The following is an 18,866-nucleotide window of genomic DNA, read 5'->3' as shown; positions in this document are numbered from 1 at the left end:
ATAGGCTATCGGAGTAGAGATAGGAGTTATATGTTGTATTTTAATTTATGTTTAGGATCTATGATGAGTAAATTTTTATTTGTATTTATATGAGTAAATATTATGAGTAATATTATGATTTAGATATAAGATGAATTTTAGAAACTGCTAAGGATGAAAGAAGTGAAATTCAGATGGGGGGATTTGGGAAAGTCACCAAATGAAGTTAAGAAAAGGTAGAAATTTTTAAAAAACAAAAAATAAATTAACCCTGTTTGCTTATCTTTGAGCTGCCTATGGATTTTGGTGGGCATCTCTGAATGTTTGAAGCATTTCCAGAGAGTCTAAAAACATAAGAAGAGCCTGTTGGATCATCTAGTCCAGCTTCCTCTTTCCAAAGTAGCCAGTTAGATACCTGTGGGAAACCCACAAGCAGGAGGATCCAAGCCCAAGAGCACCCTCTCCTCCTGCGGTTTCCAGAAACTGGTATTTTCCAGTTGTGGAGGCAGAATATAGCCATCGCGGCTAGTAGCCGTCAAGAGCCTTCTTCTGCATGAGTGTGCGAATGCTCTGTCAAGGAGGTAGAGAAAACCCATACAGTGCTAACTATACGCAGTGTTCAAAGGAACCAAAGGTACTAAATCCAGTAGTAAGGGGGCTGCAAGCCAACCAGAGCTTTGGGGTAGCTGAAAATTCTAATAATTAGGTGGTGGACTGGACCAGAATGAATGGGCCTGACCAATGCTTGGAAAACATTTTGGAGCCTGTGTGGTCGGAAAATGACATTACAACTTCCTACCCCCCCAAAATGGCCGAACTATAGAATGCATTAAAGTTGTGCGCATAAAGGGGGGAGGGAGGAAAATAACAGACATTTTTGCATCATTCTCCACGTTCCCTCAAAACCAGCACAAACAGAAGTGTCAACTTACCAGGGGTAACTACAAGTCTAGTCCCACCTCCCAATGTGAATTTAAATCCAGCAGTGTTATCACTGTGAGACACGTCTGTACAAAATGGTGGTTCTATGGAAGCTGATGTGTGCCATGGTTTAGCCTGTTGGATGGCATGCTATTGGAACCCTGTGGGGACTTTTTATACTAAAAAAAAAAAATAATATTTCAGAATGGAAAGTCCACTTTTGAGTCTCTTGTAAATTTGTTGATCTACAAGAGGTTTTAGACTCATGGGTAAGGTAAAAATCAACAAATCTACAGAATACATGGTTGGATGGATCAATATATGTCTCCTTGTGTCAGACTAACCAGGTTTAATTTTGTACTACCTGATGCTTTAAGCCAGGGGTCCCCAAACTAAGGCCCGGGGGCGGCCCGTGGATGGTCCGGGAATCAGCATGTTTTTACATGAGTAGAATTTTATTTAAAATGCATCTCTGGGTTATTTGTGGGGCATAGGAATTTATTCATATTTTTTTTCAAAATATAGTCCCCCCCCCCCAGGTCTGAGGGACAAGGGACCGGCCCCCTGCTGAAAAAGTTTTCTAACCCCTGTTCTAAGCAGTCTAAAAAACCATCAATAGTTTGAGATCCAAAGAACAGACCAATGAGTGGTTTGGATACGGGTTTTTTGCTTGTTTTCATCCACACTCCTTACTTCCCACCCAACACTAACTACTTTTCAGAACATTTTCACAACTTCTTTGTGATAGGGCCTACTGTTCTAAGATGAATAAAAGAAAACGGAAATCTAAAAGGGTGAATCCAAAGCCTTTGGGAATGCATAAAGTAGCCTTTGGGATCTTGGCCAAAATAAGTAAATAATGTTATTTGCTCACCATGTCCCACTGACAACCTTGTCTCTCTCCCAAATAGAATTGTATTACCTGCATAGGTCACCCGTCTTCTTATAAATACACGTCTTTAAATAAATGGAATGACGTGAATTTCTACTGTCTGTGACCACCATTTGAATAGTTTCCTAATGTGAGAATTGAGTGGTATTGATGGTGGTAGTTGTGGTAAAGAACACAGGAACATAAGCATTGCAATCTTATATGGCAGCAATGGTCTGCTAACATTCTTCCTCCCAACAGTGGTCAGCTACAAGTGACAAGAAAGACATTATGCTATCCACTCCTTATTAGACTCAGAGAGGTTATATCTAGCCAGGTTACACTCCCAGTAAATACTGGCTCCCTAAAAAGAGGACTGAGCTTTATAGAACAAATCAAGAAGTTCCCCACAAAAGTGCATAAAATGAACACCCAAGTTTCCTATAATGCCAGTATAGGCAGAAATGCTAACTTACCCGGTGTAACAACAAGTTTGGTCCCACTTCCAAATATTTGAGACCAACCAACATTGTTAACACTGTAAGACACATCTCTACAAAATGGTGGCTCTGTGAGACTTGACATGTATCAATCAAGTTGCCCATTTGGTTGTTATTGCATGGAGGGGAATATGAAAGAAAAACAATAGACCAGGCATCCCCAAGCTGCGGCCCTCCAGATGTTTTGGCCTACAACTCCCATGATCCCTAGCTAACAGGACCAATGGTCGGGGAAGATGGGAATTGTAGTCCAAAACATCTGGAGGGCCGAAGTTTGGGGATGCCTGCAATAGACCATTGCTATAAAAGAAAAAGAAAACAAACTGGTTTGCTCTACAACTGAAATGTATGAGGGTTGAATCCAGACTTTCAACCTTGCCATCTTTAGACTAAATAGCATTGTCCTCCTCAGAATACTGTAGACATAGGACTAATTTTGCATTTACCTCAACATTATGATTGCAAACTGACACCAGTTAGGTCCCTTCTGGTAGGTGATAAAGAGGACATGATTGAGTTAGTCAGTTCCTGTTGCCAGCCCCTAGCACTGAATGTCTAAAAGGTTTAATTGAACTGACACATATCCAACCCAGGAAAGGGGAACCTGTCGTCCTCCAAATAATGTTGGACTCCAGCTCCCATCAGCCTCAGCCAACATGGGCAATGGTAAGGGGCGATGGGACCAACAGCTAGAGGGCCACAGGTTCTCCATCCCTGAACCTATAACAATGCATAGAAATCTCACCGCCTATAAGAACAGAGTCCTCTGGAAATTAATGTAACCATAACTTGAAAATAGAAAGTCCCAGTTGACAGTGTTATGAATCAAGACAAAAGGTAACTCTCTAAAAGGTAACTTTTATGCCCCTCTCAATTCTTTCTATCTATCTATATCTATCTATCTATCTATCTATCTATCTATCTATCTATCTATCTATCTATCATCTATCTATCTATCTATCTATCTATCTATCTATCTATCTATCTATCAATAAGAGTTTCCAAACTTGGGTCACCTTCTGTTTTTGGACTACAACTCCCACCATCCCTAGCTAGCAGGACCAGTGGTCAGGGATGATGGGAGTTGTAGTCCAGAAATGGCTGGAAACTCAAGCTTGGGAACCCCTGATCTATCCTATCAATATGGCTTAAAAACAAGAAGAAGGAAAAATATATAAAGAAATTCACTTACTAGGGAGAATTACAAGTTTTGTCCCACTTCCAAATATGGGTTTATTCCATCCACCACTGTTAACACTATGAGACACACCTTTACACAATGTTGGAACAGGTAGTGTTACCTGCTAAATTCGTCTTCTGGAAAACTTACATACATTGTAGCCTGCATGTTCACAGCAGCAATCTGTGTAGTTTATATTTTTTACAATTTAGGTCAGGAACATTATGCCCATGTTCTAGATATGGGGCAGATCCAGCCTTCCACCTAAGGAAACCTAGAGAGTTAACAGCAGTTGTCCCCATGCAGCATAAAATGGCATATATGAAGTAGATCTCAAATGACTTAAGGAATCTAGGTCAGGGATAGGGAATATGTGATCCTTCCAGATGCTGGATTCCATCTCCCATCAACCCTAGCTAGTATGGCCAATGGTGAGGAATGATGGGAGTTGCAGTGAGTTCATGATCTAGATCAGGGGTGGCCAACTCCCAAGAAACTGAGATCTACTCACAGAGTTAAAAAATTGGCAGTGATCTACTCCACTTTTTGGGGTTCAGGTCAAAGTTGTTGAACTTTTTTTAGGAAGGAGGAAGACCGATTTTGGGGGGGGGGGTTCAGGTCAAAGTTGTTGAGTTTTTTCAGGGAGTTTTTTTAAAATATTATGCTTGGCACATTTTCCCCTGGAGAGTGAAAGGTCAAAACAGGCTAAAGAAAATCCATATTGTTCTGATAAGTGGTCATTAAATATGTATCTGGTGCATTTCCAAGATCTGGGCCAAAATGGCTCGCCTGCCAACTAGAAAGTTTCCTGTACTTGACTTACTTGGTTTAACAATCAGTTTGGTCCCCGCTCCAAATAATAATTTGGTGCCAGTTCCTCCATAGACACATTGATTTCATGTATAACAAAAACCCAGGTTTCATTTTGGATCCCTCAAGGATCAAAAATGAAGAGCCACTTAGAACACAGTGTGACAAGAAAATCCAGTTTTCTGCCCAACTGTGTTAAGGAATAAATGAATATATATATATATATATATATATATATATATATATATATATATAAGTTTTTTTAACGTTACAGTCAAGTGTTCTTAAACAGTGGCAGCAACAGAAATGCCAGCTTACCAGGAACAATTGCAAGCGTGGTCCCACTGCCAAATATGAATTTTCCCCATCCACTATTAACACCATAATATGTACCTCTACAAAATGGTGGACTTGTAAGACTTGAATGCATCGTGTTGCCTGCTCTGTTGGTGCTACACGGTGGTGGTTGTGAATATCTAGTCATGTTTCAGAAGGAAAGATTTACCACTGAGCTTCAAAAAGCATCCATGACAGATGACCATCCAAGGATGGAGAGTCCACAGCCTCCTGAGGGAGACTGTTCCACTGTCGAACAGCTCTTACTGTCAGAAAGGTTTTCTGTCTGTCTAGTCAGAATCTCCCTTCCTGCAACTTGAAACCATCGGTTCGAGTCCTATCTTCCAGAGCAGGAGAAAACAAGCTTTCTCCATCCTCCATGTGACAGCCCTTCAGATATTTGAAGATGGCTATCATATCGGTATCGGTATCAAGTTTATTGCTTTTGGTCTAAGGCTGCTGCAATGTATACAATGTCATTCAGTAAAATATATACAAATTTGGTACAAAACTTAGAACATTTACATTACCAAAACATGACCTAATCAGCACAAAGCTATGGAAACACTTTAATATACCAATTGAAATATTAAATAATAAAATTTATAAACTAAAATAATCACATGGCCACTGATGTATTAAAAGAAATATTAAACAATACAATTGATAATTGTGTACAACTTTGGTGAGAGAAATGCATCTTGGTATGGATGGGGTCAGATAAATTCATCTCCTTTACAGTTACTAGCTACCTCAGCAATATATTTTTTTCTAATTTTACTGGCGGCAGTTGCAAAAAGTGCTACACGCCAGGTCACATATTTATCTGTGTCTGCAAGGAGATAAAGAATCATATCAGAAGGATTCTGACGAGGGGACCTTGTCATTATAGGTGTCAAAAACCATTCTCTCGCATCACTGTATAAAGGACAACGTAACATATAATGCGTAAGGTCCTCTAATTCAGGGCATCCTCTAATACAAACACGTTCTAATAGCAGAGTTTATTGTCTTTAATCATAACTCTGTAAAAACTTTCTGGAGTTGTACAAAAGTCAATTCATTAAAATACGTATGTTCGTGGGCCTCTCTAAGTTTAAAATATAATGGAGCGCATGTGGATGAATACATGGAATTTAAATCATTTTTAGTAGCCACTGTTCTTATGGTACGTTTGAAAAAACAATTTCTGAGCATGTAGGGAAAGTTATTTATATCATATCTCCTCTCAGTCTTCCCTCAGTAGGTTGCTATTTTAAAATAACAATCCCACAGACACAGAACTGGCACCTAGCAGTCAGAGATATGATATAACAGACAGATATACTGTCGATTATCCATCCCAAAGCCCAGTTCTTTTTATCTCAAAGGTGTTGTTTCTTTTAATGCAGTTGTATACCTTCTCTGGAAGTTAATGCCAATTTACATTGGGTGATAGTCAAGTGAACAATACTCAGAGTAGACTCATTGAAATCGATGCAATTCAATTACAAAAGTCCATTGATTTCCGGTGGTGTGTTCTAAGTATGACTAACATTGGATATCACTGACAGTAGGTGCTTCCATCCAATTTGTAAAGAATGCTCATGATAGTGTCATGCAATATATGGAAGCAACATACCAAGGCAGATAATGATCTACCATGAATACCTTAAACATGACAATATGTGAAAACGAAGAAGTGTCATCTTACCAGGGAGTATTACTAGTTTGGTCCCACTTCCAAATGCAAGTTTACCAAATCCACCAGCAGTGTTAGCACTGTGATATGTACCTTTACAAAATGGCGCCCTTCTTATGGGCCCCAGGCATTTTCCTGGTCCTTTGCACCAGAGATATAACAACATATATACAGCCGGTTGCCCATCGGCTTTTCCTTTTCAAGGCGCTCAGATATCTATTTGGAAGTTACGTCAAACAAACTTTGGGTCATACTCAGACTAGACCTACTGAAATTAATGTAGTTACGTTACACAAGTCCATGGCTGTGATCGTAGAGTATGGTTGACATTGGCTCATGACTCATGGATATTAGATGCCTCCATCCAATCGGTAGATTGGACTATGTCATGCTGTTGAGGCAAATAACACATCCACTGGGGTAAATAATGGTGTGCCATGATTACTATGAGGAAATTAACATGAGAAAATGTAAAAAGTCTCTGCTTACCAGGAAGTACTACTAGTCTGGTCCCACTTCCAAATGTGGGTTTCCCACTAGCAGTTGTAAGCACTGTGAGATGCACCTTTACAAAATAGCGGTTAAACTCTTTGTCCTGTGGTCTGAGGTGAGGAACCTTTGTCCCTCCAGCTGCTGCTAAACTACAACTCCCATCATCCCCGGCCATTGGCCATGCTTGCTGGGTGTTATGGGAGCAGAAGTTCAGGAATATCTGGAGGGCAAGACACCTAATAAAGTGGTAAATACAAGCACACAGTGTAATATCTTAGCCATAGAGGAAATCCATTTATTTCAATGGGTCTACTCTACCATTGGATAGCATAATCATAAATTGAAATTAAATGTGACTTCAAACCAGTTTTTTGTTTTTGTTTTTTTAAGAAGAAGAAGAAATGTTCTCAATTAGGTTGTATCAAGAATAAAGAATTATCCCACAAAGATAAACAGAGTAGGGACAATGTATTGGCATAATCAGAAAATCTCAATACGGAACAAATCATGAAAAAGAATCCCATAAAAACACCCAAATCCAGTTTCTTTAAATGCCACTGTAAACAGCAATGTCGACTCACCAGGAATAATCACAAGCTTGGTCCCACTTCCAAATATCTTTTTCCAACCAACATTTTCAGCACTGTGAGACACATCTCTACAAAATGGTGGCTGTCTGAGAGTTCATTGACATGCATTATGGTGCAACGGAGTGGGTTGTGTGTGTGTGTGTAAAAATATCTTTGGGGTAATAAAAAAGGGGAGGAGGAGGACAGAATGTAAGAGATAGGTAAGGCTTAGTTAGACTAATCTATCCTACCCTGTCCATCCCAGCAGCTACAAGTCAAAGGTTTAATTGAATGGACTTTTATTCTTACTTACATCAACCAATTTGAAGCATAGCAGAGATATTTGAAACCCCAACGTCCACCACTGAGCAAAGCACATCTCTTTCAAGGTCTGAGCAGGGGTGAGAAACCCACAGCCCTCCAAATGGTGTTGGATTCCCAACTCCCACCTGCTTCAGCTGGCGTGTCCAATGGCCAGGATGATAGCAAACAAAGTCCAGCAAGATTAGCAGTTTCCCCACCCCAACCTAAATAACAGAGTCAGCTGGCTGGTGCTGATGGGAGTCAGTGTCTACATTGACTACCTGGAGCCCTGCAACATTTTGAGGGCAAAATGTTGGCTATCTGCAGGCAACAGGATGGTTGCTTAAATGCTGGCTGGTAGCCAATGCCTACATTATCTGTGGTGCTGGAACTATGTAAATATAGGTGTGTTTCGAAGGGAAGAGAGTCGGCATGGGACTCCAATGGTATGTTAACGGTTTGAGGGAATTCACAATGTTTTCAGCTGCAACTCCCATCATCCCTGACCATTGGCCATGCTGGGTTGAGCTGTTGGACTACAAAATCCCCCAGAGGGCAAAAAAAAGGTTAGAGAAAGCTGTTAAAGACTGCCTTCTTGGTTGCTCTGTGAAGCTCAACTTGACCAGGGCTTTTTCCCAGCTAGAACTCGCCAAAAGTTCCAGCAGCTCTCAAGTGGGTACCATTGTCATTCTAAGAGAATGAGGGAGGTGTTCACGGTGAAAAATACACAGGGTAACACAATTTCAAATTTAGAGGGTTGCATTTGGATGAGGAAGAGGGGGGTATTCTGATCTGTCACACTCACAAAATGAAAATAAATGAGGGTTTAAATTTACCTGGTGTCACAATTAGCCTAGTCCCACTGCCAAATATTACTTTCCAGTTACCAGCAGTAGGCGCACAGTGCTTCCTGCCTTGATAAAAATTGCCCAGGCACAAGGAGTGTACAGAGTTGAATGTGCTCAGGGATAGTATAGGGCAGGGATGGTGAACGTGGTATCTCCTAGATTGGACCACATCTTCTATCATCCTGCTGGATGATGCGGATGGGAGTCATGGTCCAAAGCAACTGGAGGATTCAAGGTTCGACAAAGATGCTCCACATACTAATATTGTGTTCCTGGTTGCTCCACTCAACCCGGACCAAGTTTTGGAGGTTGCATTTGTTTGGAGAAGGGGGAAGGTATACTGATCTGTCACACATAGGGTTGCCAGACTCAATAGAGGACAGGACTTCTGTGCCTTTAATTGCCCTGCTCGCTTTTGAGTCTGGAAACCTTAAAGAGAAACCAGCAGACCCTTTGCTTGGAAATTAAACAAAGGGTCTGCTGGTTTCTCTTTAAGGTTTCCAGACTCAAAAGAGAGCAGGGCAATTAAAGGCACAAAAGTCCTGTCCTCTATTGAGTCTGGCAACCCTAGTCGCACATGGAAGGAATTAAGGCTTGAAACTTACTTGGTGTCACAACCAGTCTTGTTCCACTTCCAAAGGTTACTTTTCCATAACCAGTGGAAGACCCACAGTGTTTCCTGCCTTGACAAAAAATGTCCATCCACAAAGAGCACACAGAGCAAAGAGCTGGACATGAGAAAGGGTAGCGTAGGACAGGGAGGAGAACCTGGTGTCCTCTAGATATTGCTGGACTGCAACCTTCATCACCCCTGGATTAGCCATGCTGACAGGGGCTGATGTGAGCTGTAATCCAACATCATTTGAAGAACCACAAGTTCCCCATCTCTGGTATAGGGATGGACTTACAACATTTTCTGATTGTCAGATACCGATGCTATGTGATTCTGTTCCAGAGCCAAATAAAACCATTCTTGCATTTTCATGGTGACTGTTGGTCACACACATCTCCCCCCACCTGGATTTGACATCAAACACAACTTAAGTGAGCCTTAACACTTACTGGGATTCACCTTCAGGATAGTTCCTTTTCCAAATATCACCTTATTTCCAGCTACATTCCCACAGTGATTCAATGCCTCACAAAAACCTCTAGAAGAGGGACAGGGAACGTGTCTTTCCAGATGGTGTTGGACTACAACTCCCATCACCCATGACCATGGGACATGGTGACTGGGGCTAATGGGAGTTGTAGTCCAGGAACCCCTGGAGCACACAAGGTTAGTTAGGCATAGCTGTTGTGTGAACCAACACAGTATTTCTGGTCTTCCCCCTAATCTCAACCTATTTATGGCAATGTAAGACTAGGTTTTGGTGTTGCACTTGGATGAAGAGGTGTAACCCAAACTGCCATACACCCAGAATTTAAGAGATTAAGAACTATAACTAACTTGGTGTCACCGCCAGTCTAGTCCCATTTACAAAGATTACTTTGAAGGACCCACTGAACACACAGAGTGTTTCCTCCATTGACAAATATGGCTCACTCACAAGAAACACACAAAATTAAGAGTTGAACGTGCTAATAGATATTATAGGGCAGGCAATATGAGGCAGCTGGTGTCCTCCAAATTATATTGGGGCTACAACTGGGTTAGCTGAGGCTGATGGGAGTTGTAGTCATAAGCACCTGGGGAGGTCAAGGTTGGAGGGAGCTGCTCTAGGGACTAGCACTATGTTCCTGGTTGCCCCCCTAAGCCCAACCTGAAGACTAGGTTTGTGGTAAGGGGGGCTGCCTTTGTTCGGGGAAGGATGGAGGTAATCTGGTTCATTACACATGCAAAATGGAAGGAATTAAAGATGGAAACTTACTTGGTGTCACAATCAGTCTTGTCCCACTACCAAAGGTTACTTTCCAGTTACTACTGGAAGACCCACAGTGTTTCCTTTCTTGACAAAAAATACCCAGGCAGAAGAAGCCCACAGAGGGTGGAGATAGTCTAGGACAGGCATGTCCAACAGGTAGATCGTGATCTACCAGTAGATCACTGGATGTCTGTGGTAGATCACTAGTAGATCATTGGGTCCCCCCCAAAGAAGCTGAACATCTGTGGCTCCCCTAAAAAAAGCTCAACATTTTACCTCCTCCCTGAAAAAAACTCAACAACTTTGACCTGAACTCCAAAAAAGGGGGTAGACCACTACCAGTTTTTAACTCTGTGAGTAGATCGCAGTCTCTTGGGAGTTGGCCCCCCCTGGTCTAGGACAAGAAGGGTATCTGGTGTCCTGCAGATATTTCCTGACATTCTAAATAATAGTTGTTGCATCCCCTGCAGTGCCCAGTGTGACCCAACTGGTTGTGCTCCTCTAAACCTTCCTTTGATCCTATGCAGTTCAACTCCCAGTCTGGGTTCTAGGGAGAGAGCTTTCCTTGCTTCTTTTCAAGAAAGGAATGGTGGAATTCCTCTATATGAGATTTACTCTTCTATCCGCTTCCCCTTGGGACCTAAGCCCCCTCAATTCAGAATTAAGTCCTGTGCCCCACAAAAAATGTGGTTGGATTCCAACTCCCATAAGCCTCAGACAGCATAACCAATGGTAAGAGATGATGGGAGTCCAGCAATCTCTGGAGGGACACGGGCTCCTCACCCTTGCAATAAAACAATTCTGACATTCTCATAGCCAGGGTAAGTGTTAATAAATACTAGCATATTCAAGATGACACAGTAGTGTGTTAGGCTGAACAGGATTTCCTTTCCTCAACAAGATTTGTTGCTAAAACAACAGCATGGGGATCACTGGGTCATCTGCAGATACCCTTAACTTATAGACACAGATGTTCCACACACGGAATCATCCACAAATAAAATGAACTATGACTGCAAGAAGATCAAACCTATCCATTCTGAAGGAAATCAGCCCTGAGTGCTCACTAGAAGGACAGATCGTGAAGCTGAGGCTCCAATACTTTGGCCACCTCATGAGAAGAGAAGACTCATTGGAAAAGACCCTGATGCTGGGAAAGATTGAGGATACAAGGAGAAGGGGATGACAGAGGATGAGATGGTTGGACAGTGTTCTCGAAGCTACCAACATGAGTTTGACCAAACTGCGGGAGGCAGTGGAAGACAGGAGTGCCTGGTGTGCTCTGGTCCACGGGGTCACAAAGAGTCGGACACGACTAAATGACTAAACAACAACATGATACTTACTGGGATTCACCTTCAGTTTAGTCCCTTTGCCAAAGATCACATTGTTTCCACTGTATTCCCACAGTGATTCAAAGTCTCTCAAAAACCTCTAGAAGAGGGAAAGGGAGCCTATGTCTTTCCAGATGGTGTTGGACTACAACTCCCATCACCCTTGACCCTTGGGCATGGCAGCTAGGTCTCATGGGAGTTGTAATTTGACAACACCTGGTGCAAGGGCACAAGCTTAGGAAATCTATGGATCTATGGATTAACACTGCTTGGGCTATTGCATGGTCAATTAGGGTGGGAACTGTACATAGCTGCCAAGTTATCCCCTTTTTAAAGGGATTTTCCCTTATGCTGAATAGGCTTCCTCACGAGAAAAGGGAAAACTTGGCAGCTATGGAACTGTAGCCCGGAAACATCTGCAGGGTCACAGCCTCCCCACCCTGCAATAAAACAATTCTTACATTCTCATGGTCAAGGTTAAAGTCTAGTATTTTCAAAATGGCAGGACAGGGAAGCATAGCTATCAAGTTTTCCCTTTTCTCGCGAGGAAGCCTATTCAGCATAAGGGAATCTCCCTTAAAAAAGGGAGAATTTGACAGCTATGCAGGGCAGTAGACAGAAAAGGCTTTCCTTCCCCCAGCCATCACTGTGATTATTCATCTGCAGCTGCCCTTAACTGTTAGTAACTCTCACCATCACCATAATATCATGAACAAATAATATGAACCATGATACTTACTGGGATTCACTTTCAGGACAGTCCCTTTACCAAAAACCACCTTGTTTGGATTGGATACGCACAGTGATTCAATGTCACTCAAAAACCTCTAGAACAAGGGGTGGGGAGACCTGTGGCTCTGCAGATGATGTTGGACTACAACTCCCATCATCCTTGACCCTTAGTGTCTGGGTCTGATGTGACTTGCAGTCCAACGACCCCTGGAGGACACATGGTTAGAGACTGCTGCTCTAGGGATTGACGCTGCATTTCTGAGTTCAACTTGCATATGATTCTATAAGTCAAAGTTTTGCATGCGGCATTTGTGTGGGGAATAGTATTCCCAATCGCCACCCATCCAAAACAAAAGGGATTAAGAGCTGAAACGTACTTGGTGTCGCCACCAGTCGGGTTCCACTTCCGAAAGCTACTTTCCAGGATCCACTGATATAGCCACAGTGTTTCCTGCCTTGACAAAAAGTGACCCAGGGAGACTTAAGAGGAGAAAGTGCTAAGGCAGGCATCCCCAAACTGCAGCCCTCCAGATGTTTTGGCCTACAACTCCCATGATCCCTAGCTAACAGGACCAGTGGTCAGGGATGATGGGAATTGTAGTCCAAAACATCTGGAGGGCCGAAGTTTGGGGGTGCCTGTGCTAAGGAATAATATAGGGCAGCGATCATGGGGTACCTGGTGTCTCCCAGATGGTAGTAGACTATGACTCCCATCATCCCTGATGATTGGCTGAGGTTGATGGGAGTTGTAGTCCAAAGCGCCTTCAGAGTTCAAGTTTGGAGGAAGCTGCTCTATGGACTAGCCCTGCATTGTACGTATCAGACCAAGTTTAATTGGCTGTGTTTGGTTAGGGAAGGGGATCCCGATCGCTCACAGTCACAAAATGAAATGAATTAAAGGCTAAAACCTACTTGGTGTCACAACCAGCTTCGTTCCACTTCCAAAGGTGAGCTTAGTGTAGCCACTGCTAGACCCACAGTGCTTCCTGCCTTGACAATAAAGTCCTCCCCATTTTAGGGGTTCCCATCTCAGCTTTCTTTCTTTTTTAAAAAAGTAAGCCTCTAGTCCCCATGACTGAAATTATGCAACTGTTCCTACCGTAAATCTAAAGTCACATTTCTTTACACTTCTGCAACCACATGGCATTCATGTATTCTGTCTGGGATTGTAGCAGAGGTGGGATGAATGCTGCTAAGCTGTCATTGTGGCCTTAAAGCAAGTAGAACTGTTGGGAATTGGGTAGAGATTATCTTAAAAAAGTAGATTGCATTTTAGTTAGATTTGATGGCTGTGGTGGAGAATATATGAAGAGTCCTGTTGCATTAGGTCAACAGCCCGTCTAGTCCCGCATCCTGGTCTCACAGTGCTCAATCACAAACAGTTCCAAAGCACTTTCTGACTTATGAACCCAGTAGCTAATATTCAGAGGCATACTTCCTCTGATATTGAAGGTGGCACATAGCCAACATGATAGCCTTCTCCTCCATTACAAAACAACAGCTCCACAATGTTTCCTGCACAGCTGTAGGCAACTCATTTTTTTTAAAAAAATTAAAAATAATAATCTAGACTATGACTCCCATCATCCCTGATGATTGGCTGCGCTGGCTGAGGTTGATGGGAGTTGTAGTCCAAAGCGCCTGCAGAGTTCAAGTTTGGAGGGAGCTGCTCTATGGACTAGCCCTGCATTGTACACCAGACCAAGTTTAATTGGTTGTCTTCGGTTAGGGAAGGGGATCCCGATCGCCCACAGTCACAAAATGAAATGAATTAAAGGCTAAAACTTACTTGGTGTCACCACCAGTTTAGTCCCCTTTCCAAAGGTTACCTTCCTGCTGCCACTGCCATCCCCACAATGTTTCCTGCTTTGACAAAAACTGCCCAGGCTCAAGGAGCGCACAAAACCAAGAGCTGAAGGTGATAACATAAGACAGGGATGGCAAACCTGTGCCCTCCACGTCCTTTTTGGGGACTACAATTCCCATCAAGCCCAGCCAGCATAGCCAATGGTTGGGGATGATAGGAACTGTTGTCAACATTGTCTAGGGTGGCACAGATTTCCCACACCTGCTTTTCCTGGTATGGACATAAACATTGACTGCTAATGTTCCCCAGACTCTAACGTCTATTGAAGGTACAGGCAGAGAAGCATCTGGAAAAGCTGACAGCTCTTTAGAAATAAAACTCTTTAAAAAAATAAATCAGAATGACCTGTGTGGAGAATTCAGAGAATTTTCAATTATGAATGAAAGCTGTGTTTTGGTTCACATATTGTTTTGAAAATTGTAAATCAGGTAGGGTCACAATTCCAAAATCAAGTAATTTTCCCTCTGGACAACATACAAGGAGAACATTATGTGAAGTTTGAATCTAAGGAGGCATATGTGGTCTAGGGGCAAACGACAAGGGAACCTTCAAGTAATTTCTGTAAGCTGTGCGAGGCAGAAACAAAATATTTGGCCAACAGCACAATCCCAAACATGACGACTCAGAAGTAAGTCCCATTGAATTCAGTGGGATGTACCTTCCAGTAAATATGGTTAGAACTGCAACCTTAATGGCTCCAGCAAGGCTACCTGTATAATCTACTTCTAGAAAGTAGCTTACATTACTTACTTGGCTCCACCACTAATCTTGTTCCTTCCCCGAAAACCAACTTGAAGTTCCCAGTATTCACACAGTAAGATTAGCCATAGCAAAAACCCAGCAGGTGTGTTTTGCCTTTGCTGGAAACCAAAGCAGCACGTTTTGTCACAAAAAAGATCTACCAGGAGGCTGACTGTGGAATCTTTGGCCCACCAAATACTGCCAAACTACAACTTCTGTCAGCCCCACCAAGCATGGCCAATGGCCAGAGAAGATGGGAGCTGTAGTTCAGCAACCTATGGAGGTTCAAAGATTCCTCACACTTGCTGTAGTGGAAAGACACCACACCACCAGCATTTCTGGTGGGATGTGATAGGGAGCAGATCACAAATAAAAGATCCTTGATATCTACTGCTCTGGTGTCTATTAGACAACAGAGAGACTATAGAACACATTGCCCACACTCTTAGAAACGCAGGAGCCACCTATTCCAGTATTGGTCCATCTCGCTCAGAATTACCCACACTAGAGATGCGGAATGTGTCTCTACAAACATTACTGGACTCCAGTTTCCAGTAGTCCCAGCCAGGATGACCAACGATGAAGGGGGATGGAAGATATAGTACAACACCTGATTGACAATGGCTCTCCAGGCTTTCAGGCACAGAAGGTGTCCAATCCTTCCCAGAGATGCTGGGGATTGACCCTGGGACCTTCTGCATGCAAAGCAAATACTCTACAACTGAGCTATGGTCTTTCTCTAATTTCCCCAGAAGCGGCAAGTGAGCATTTAGCATGTCCCATGCCTGAAACACTCAATTTCCATGGGAGAAGCAGATACAGAAGGAGCATGCTGGGGAAAGCACCTTTGCAGGTGGAAGCAGGGAGCTCTCTATCATCCTTGGAGGTCTCATTTTGCAGGAGTGGGGGGCCGGCAGCTGTTTAGATGTTGTCAAACTAAAGCTCCCATCACCCAGGCCATTAGCCATCTGGTTGGGGATGATGGGAGCTGGAGTCCAACGATATCTTGACAGCCACAGGTCCTCCAACCCTGGATTAGATAGAACTTTCAGTCTGATCCAGAATGCATCTTTTGAAATGATATTTCTGCTGGCTGGAGGGCATACTGAGCACATATAAAATACACACTCATGTTTCTCATAGATTGAAAATGACTTACTTGGCTCCACAACCAATCTCGTGCCTTTTCCGAAAGTGATTTTGTAATTGGAGCCTCCACTATTCACAGTCATACAGGCCATTACAAAAACCCAGCAGGACCCTCGGGGACTACTTCCTCTCTCAGAAACATTCCCCTGTATATCAGCTATCCATGTTTTCAGCCTGAGGACCACATTCCCTGATGGGCAACTTTCCAGGCCAATGGTGAGTGAGGCCAGAGGCATAAAGTGCGTGGGACCAAAGCAAAAGTGGGAGGAGCGACAGAGGTGCATAGCGGGTGAAACGCCAACCATGCCATGTCAATTTCGGTTTCTCCTAGTTTCTAATTTTTCCAGTCTTAACTTCACCTCTTTACATGTCTGCATCAATTCATGATTTTTTAAAAAAGCCTTATGAAAATTCAATAAGTGTGAATTATGTAGTTTAGCATTAAAATATAAAGAAAATTTAATTTCTCCCCTAACAAGTGCTCAATCACAAACAGGAGCAGAGCACTTTCTGACTTATGAACCCAGTAACTAATATTCAGAGGCATACTTCCTCTGATATTGAAGGTGGCACATAGCCAACATGATAGCCTTCTCCTCCATTACAAAACAACAACTCCATAATGTTTCTTGCACAGCTGTAGGCAACTCATTATTTTTAAATTAAAAATAATAATCTTCCTGGACTGGTTGGTTTACCTCTTCTGTTCTCAGTAAACAAGACAGGAAGTTCTTCACTACGTGACCAGATTCAAACCATTAACCGCGTTTTAGTGGGGCCACAGAATTTGAAATCATTTTCACTTTCTATTTTTGAAATCCCACACAGAGAACTACTTTGTAATCTAAAATGTGTGGAAGCCTTGTAGGATGACAATATGCCATATCAACTTACAGAATCCAAGGCATAGCTGCCTTTTACTTAACTCCCCCATGGGTGAAATGTTCACAAGCCCAAACAATAATAAAATGATTGAGAAAAGGTCTGTGGCCATCTAAATCATCACTAGTGAATTTTCTTCAATGTTTATTTCAGCTCTGCTGCACATGGATCATTTATTTATATTTTTATGGAAAAGCATAAAGGCACTACTGGAAAAATATTGCTTTTTAAAGCAATAATGCAAGCAAAACAGAAAATGAAGGAATTAACTGATTTTTTTGGGGGGGGGGGAATGTAGCTGCTTTTGAGCAAACAAAACAAACTTACGTGGCACGACAAGCAACATTGTCCCAGATCCAAATGTCACCTTGTTTCCAAAATTTACACAGTGATTTCCCCTTTAGCATAAACTCATGCAATGCAACATGTGTGAGAGTGCACATATTGGAGAATACTTTGCACAAAGAACAACACCACTTCCTACCTGCCCTGCCTCTAAGTCGAACATTGTAGTAGCATGAAAAGTTATCCATTGTTTCCAACACAATCTAATGCTGAGTTTTAAAAATTTCGCGCCGGTGGAGGCATTTCGAACCAAATCCTACCGCTGTCTATTGGGGATCCCCCCCCCCCCCGGTGTATCTAATATAGCCATCTGCTTAGAAGTTGGACAACTACCCGTTAACGCGCGGCTGTGGATCTTAAAGATACACTACTGGTTAAAACTTATCTTCTTCCCGGCTGGGTTGGCACCTTTAACATTGTTAGACACCTATCATTCTAGCTGGAAAGTTTCCCTGTTCGAAAAGATAAGAAGCTTGGGATTTTCTCCACAGATCTTGGTTGTGGCAGGATACGAGAGAGTCAAGTGCTCCAACGTATTAGGGATGTGGAGCTGCAGTGTCATATGGGCAAAATGGACAAACATGCCACAATAAGAGATTTTGGGAGAGGGTTCTCACCCGCAAATTACCTGGCAAAACTGCAAATACCCAAGTATAGACATTCCTTTACTTTGGCCAGATTTAATGTGTTGCCCTCCGCCCTGTTGCTAGGCAGGTATGAGGGTAAACCGTATGAGTCACGCGTTTGCCCATGTGGCTCATCAGAAGTGGAAACAAATTTGCATGTATTGCTGCACCGCAGTTTCTACGAGGATCTACGCCTGACCTTTATCACGCCAGCCTTACAAAAGCTTAAAAATGAACCAGTATCCCAATGTCTGAGAGCCTTGGTAGAAGACAAGGTCCCTGAAATTACGATCAATGTTGCCAAATTCTGTGTCTCTGCTATTAGACGCAGGAAACAAGAGCTTTCCAATGTCAATACGCAGGCGAATGCAAATATCTAATTTTATCTATGTCCTTTAATTTTAAAGTGTTGTTATGGCCTAATTTGTATTGAAATTGTCCTCTGTTTATTTCTGTGTTATCCTTTGTTGAATAGTTGTATGAGTTGATTTGGTCTCTGACCGTTTAATAAAATTTGATTTTTGAATCTAATGCTGAAGGAGACTGCCTGTGTTTCTACTCTCATTTTACTCATTTACTTTACCATTCATAGCTGTCAACTTTTCCCTTTTCTCACGAGGAATCCTATTCGGAATATGGAAATTTCCCTTAAAAAAAGGGGAAAGTTGGCAGCTATGCCACGAATATTCATTCTGGTACTCGGTTGCAAATTTTGAAGCAGTGCTCCTTTCAAAGGATGGTTGTGTTTCAGTTCACACACTGCTTTAGGGTGTGCGAATTAGGTAGATTCATCTAGAAATGCAAACTGAGCAGAATTCAACACCCATCTCTACTT

General features: G+C 42.4%; 1 gene segment (V, D, J or C); it reads right to left on the bottom strand.

Annotated features, from left to right (window-relative positions):
• LOC118094647 (T-cell receptor alpha chain constant-like) overlaps nt 1-17,436 on the bottom strand; it is a 28,736-nt gene extending 11,300 nt beyond the window's left edge. Inside the window, 1 exon segment of the C gene segment in view lies at nt 17,388-17,436. Coding sequence covers nt 17,388-17,406 — 19 coding nt within the window.
• Between the last annotated feature and the right edge of the window lie 1,430 nt (nt 17,437-18,866).

Source organism: Zootoca vivipara, chromosome 12 (assembly GCF_965207765.1).
Source record: "Zootoca vivipara chromosome 12, rZooViv2.hap1.1, whole genome shotgun sequence".
Lineage (NCBI taxonomy): Eukaryota > Metazoa > Chordata > Lepidosauria > Squamata > Lacertidae > Zootoca > Zootoca vivipara.
The sequence above is the reverse complement of the archived record's forward strand: the minus strand, read 5'-3'. Positions and strand labels throughout refer to the sequence as shown.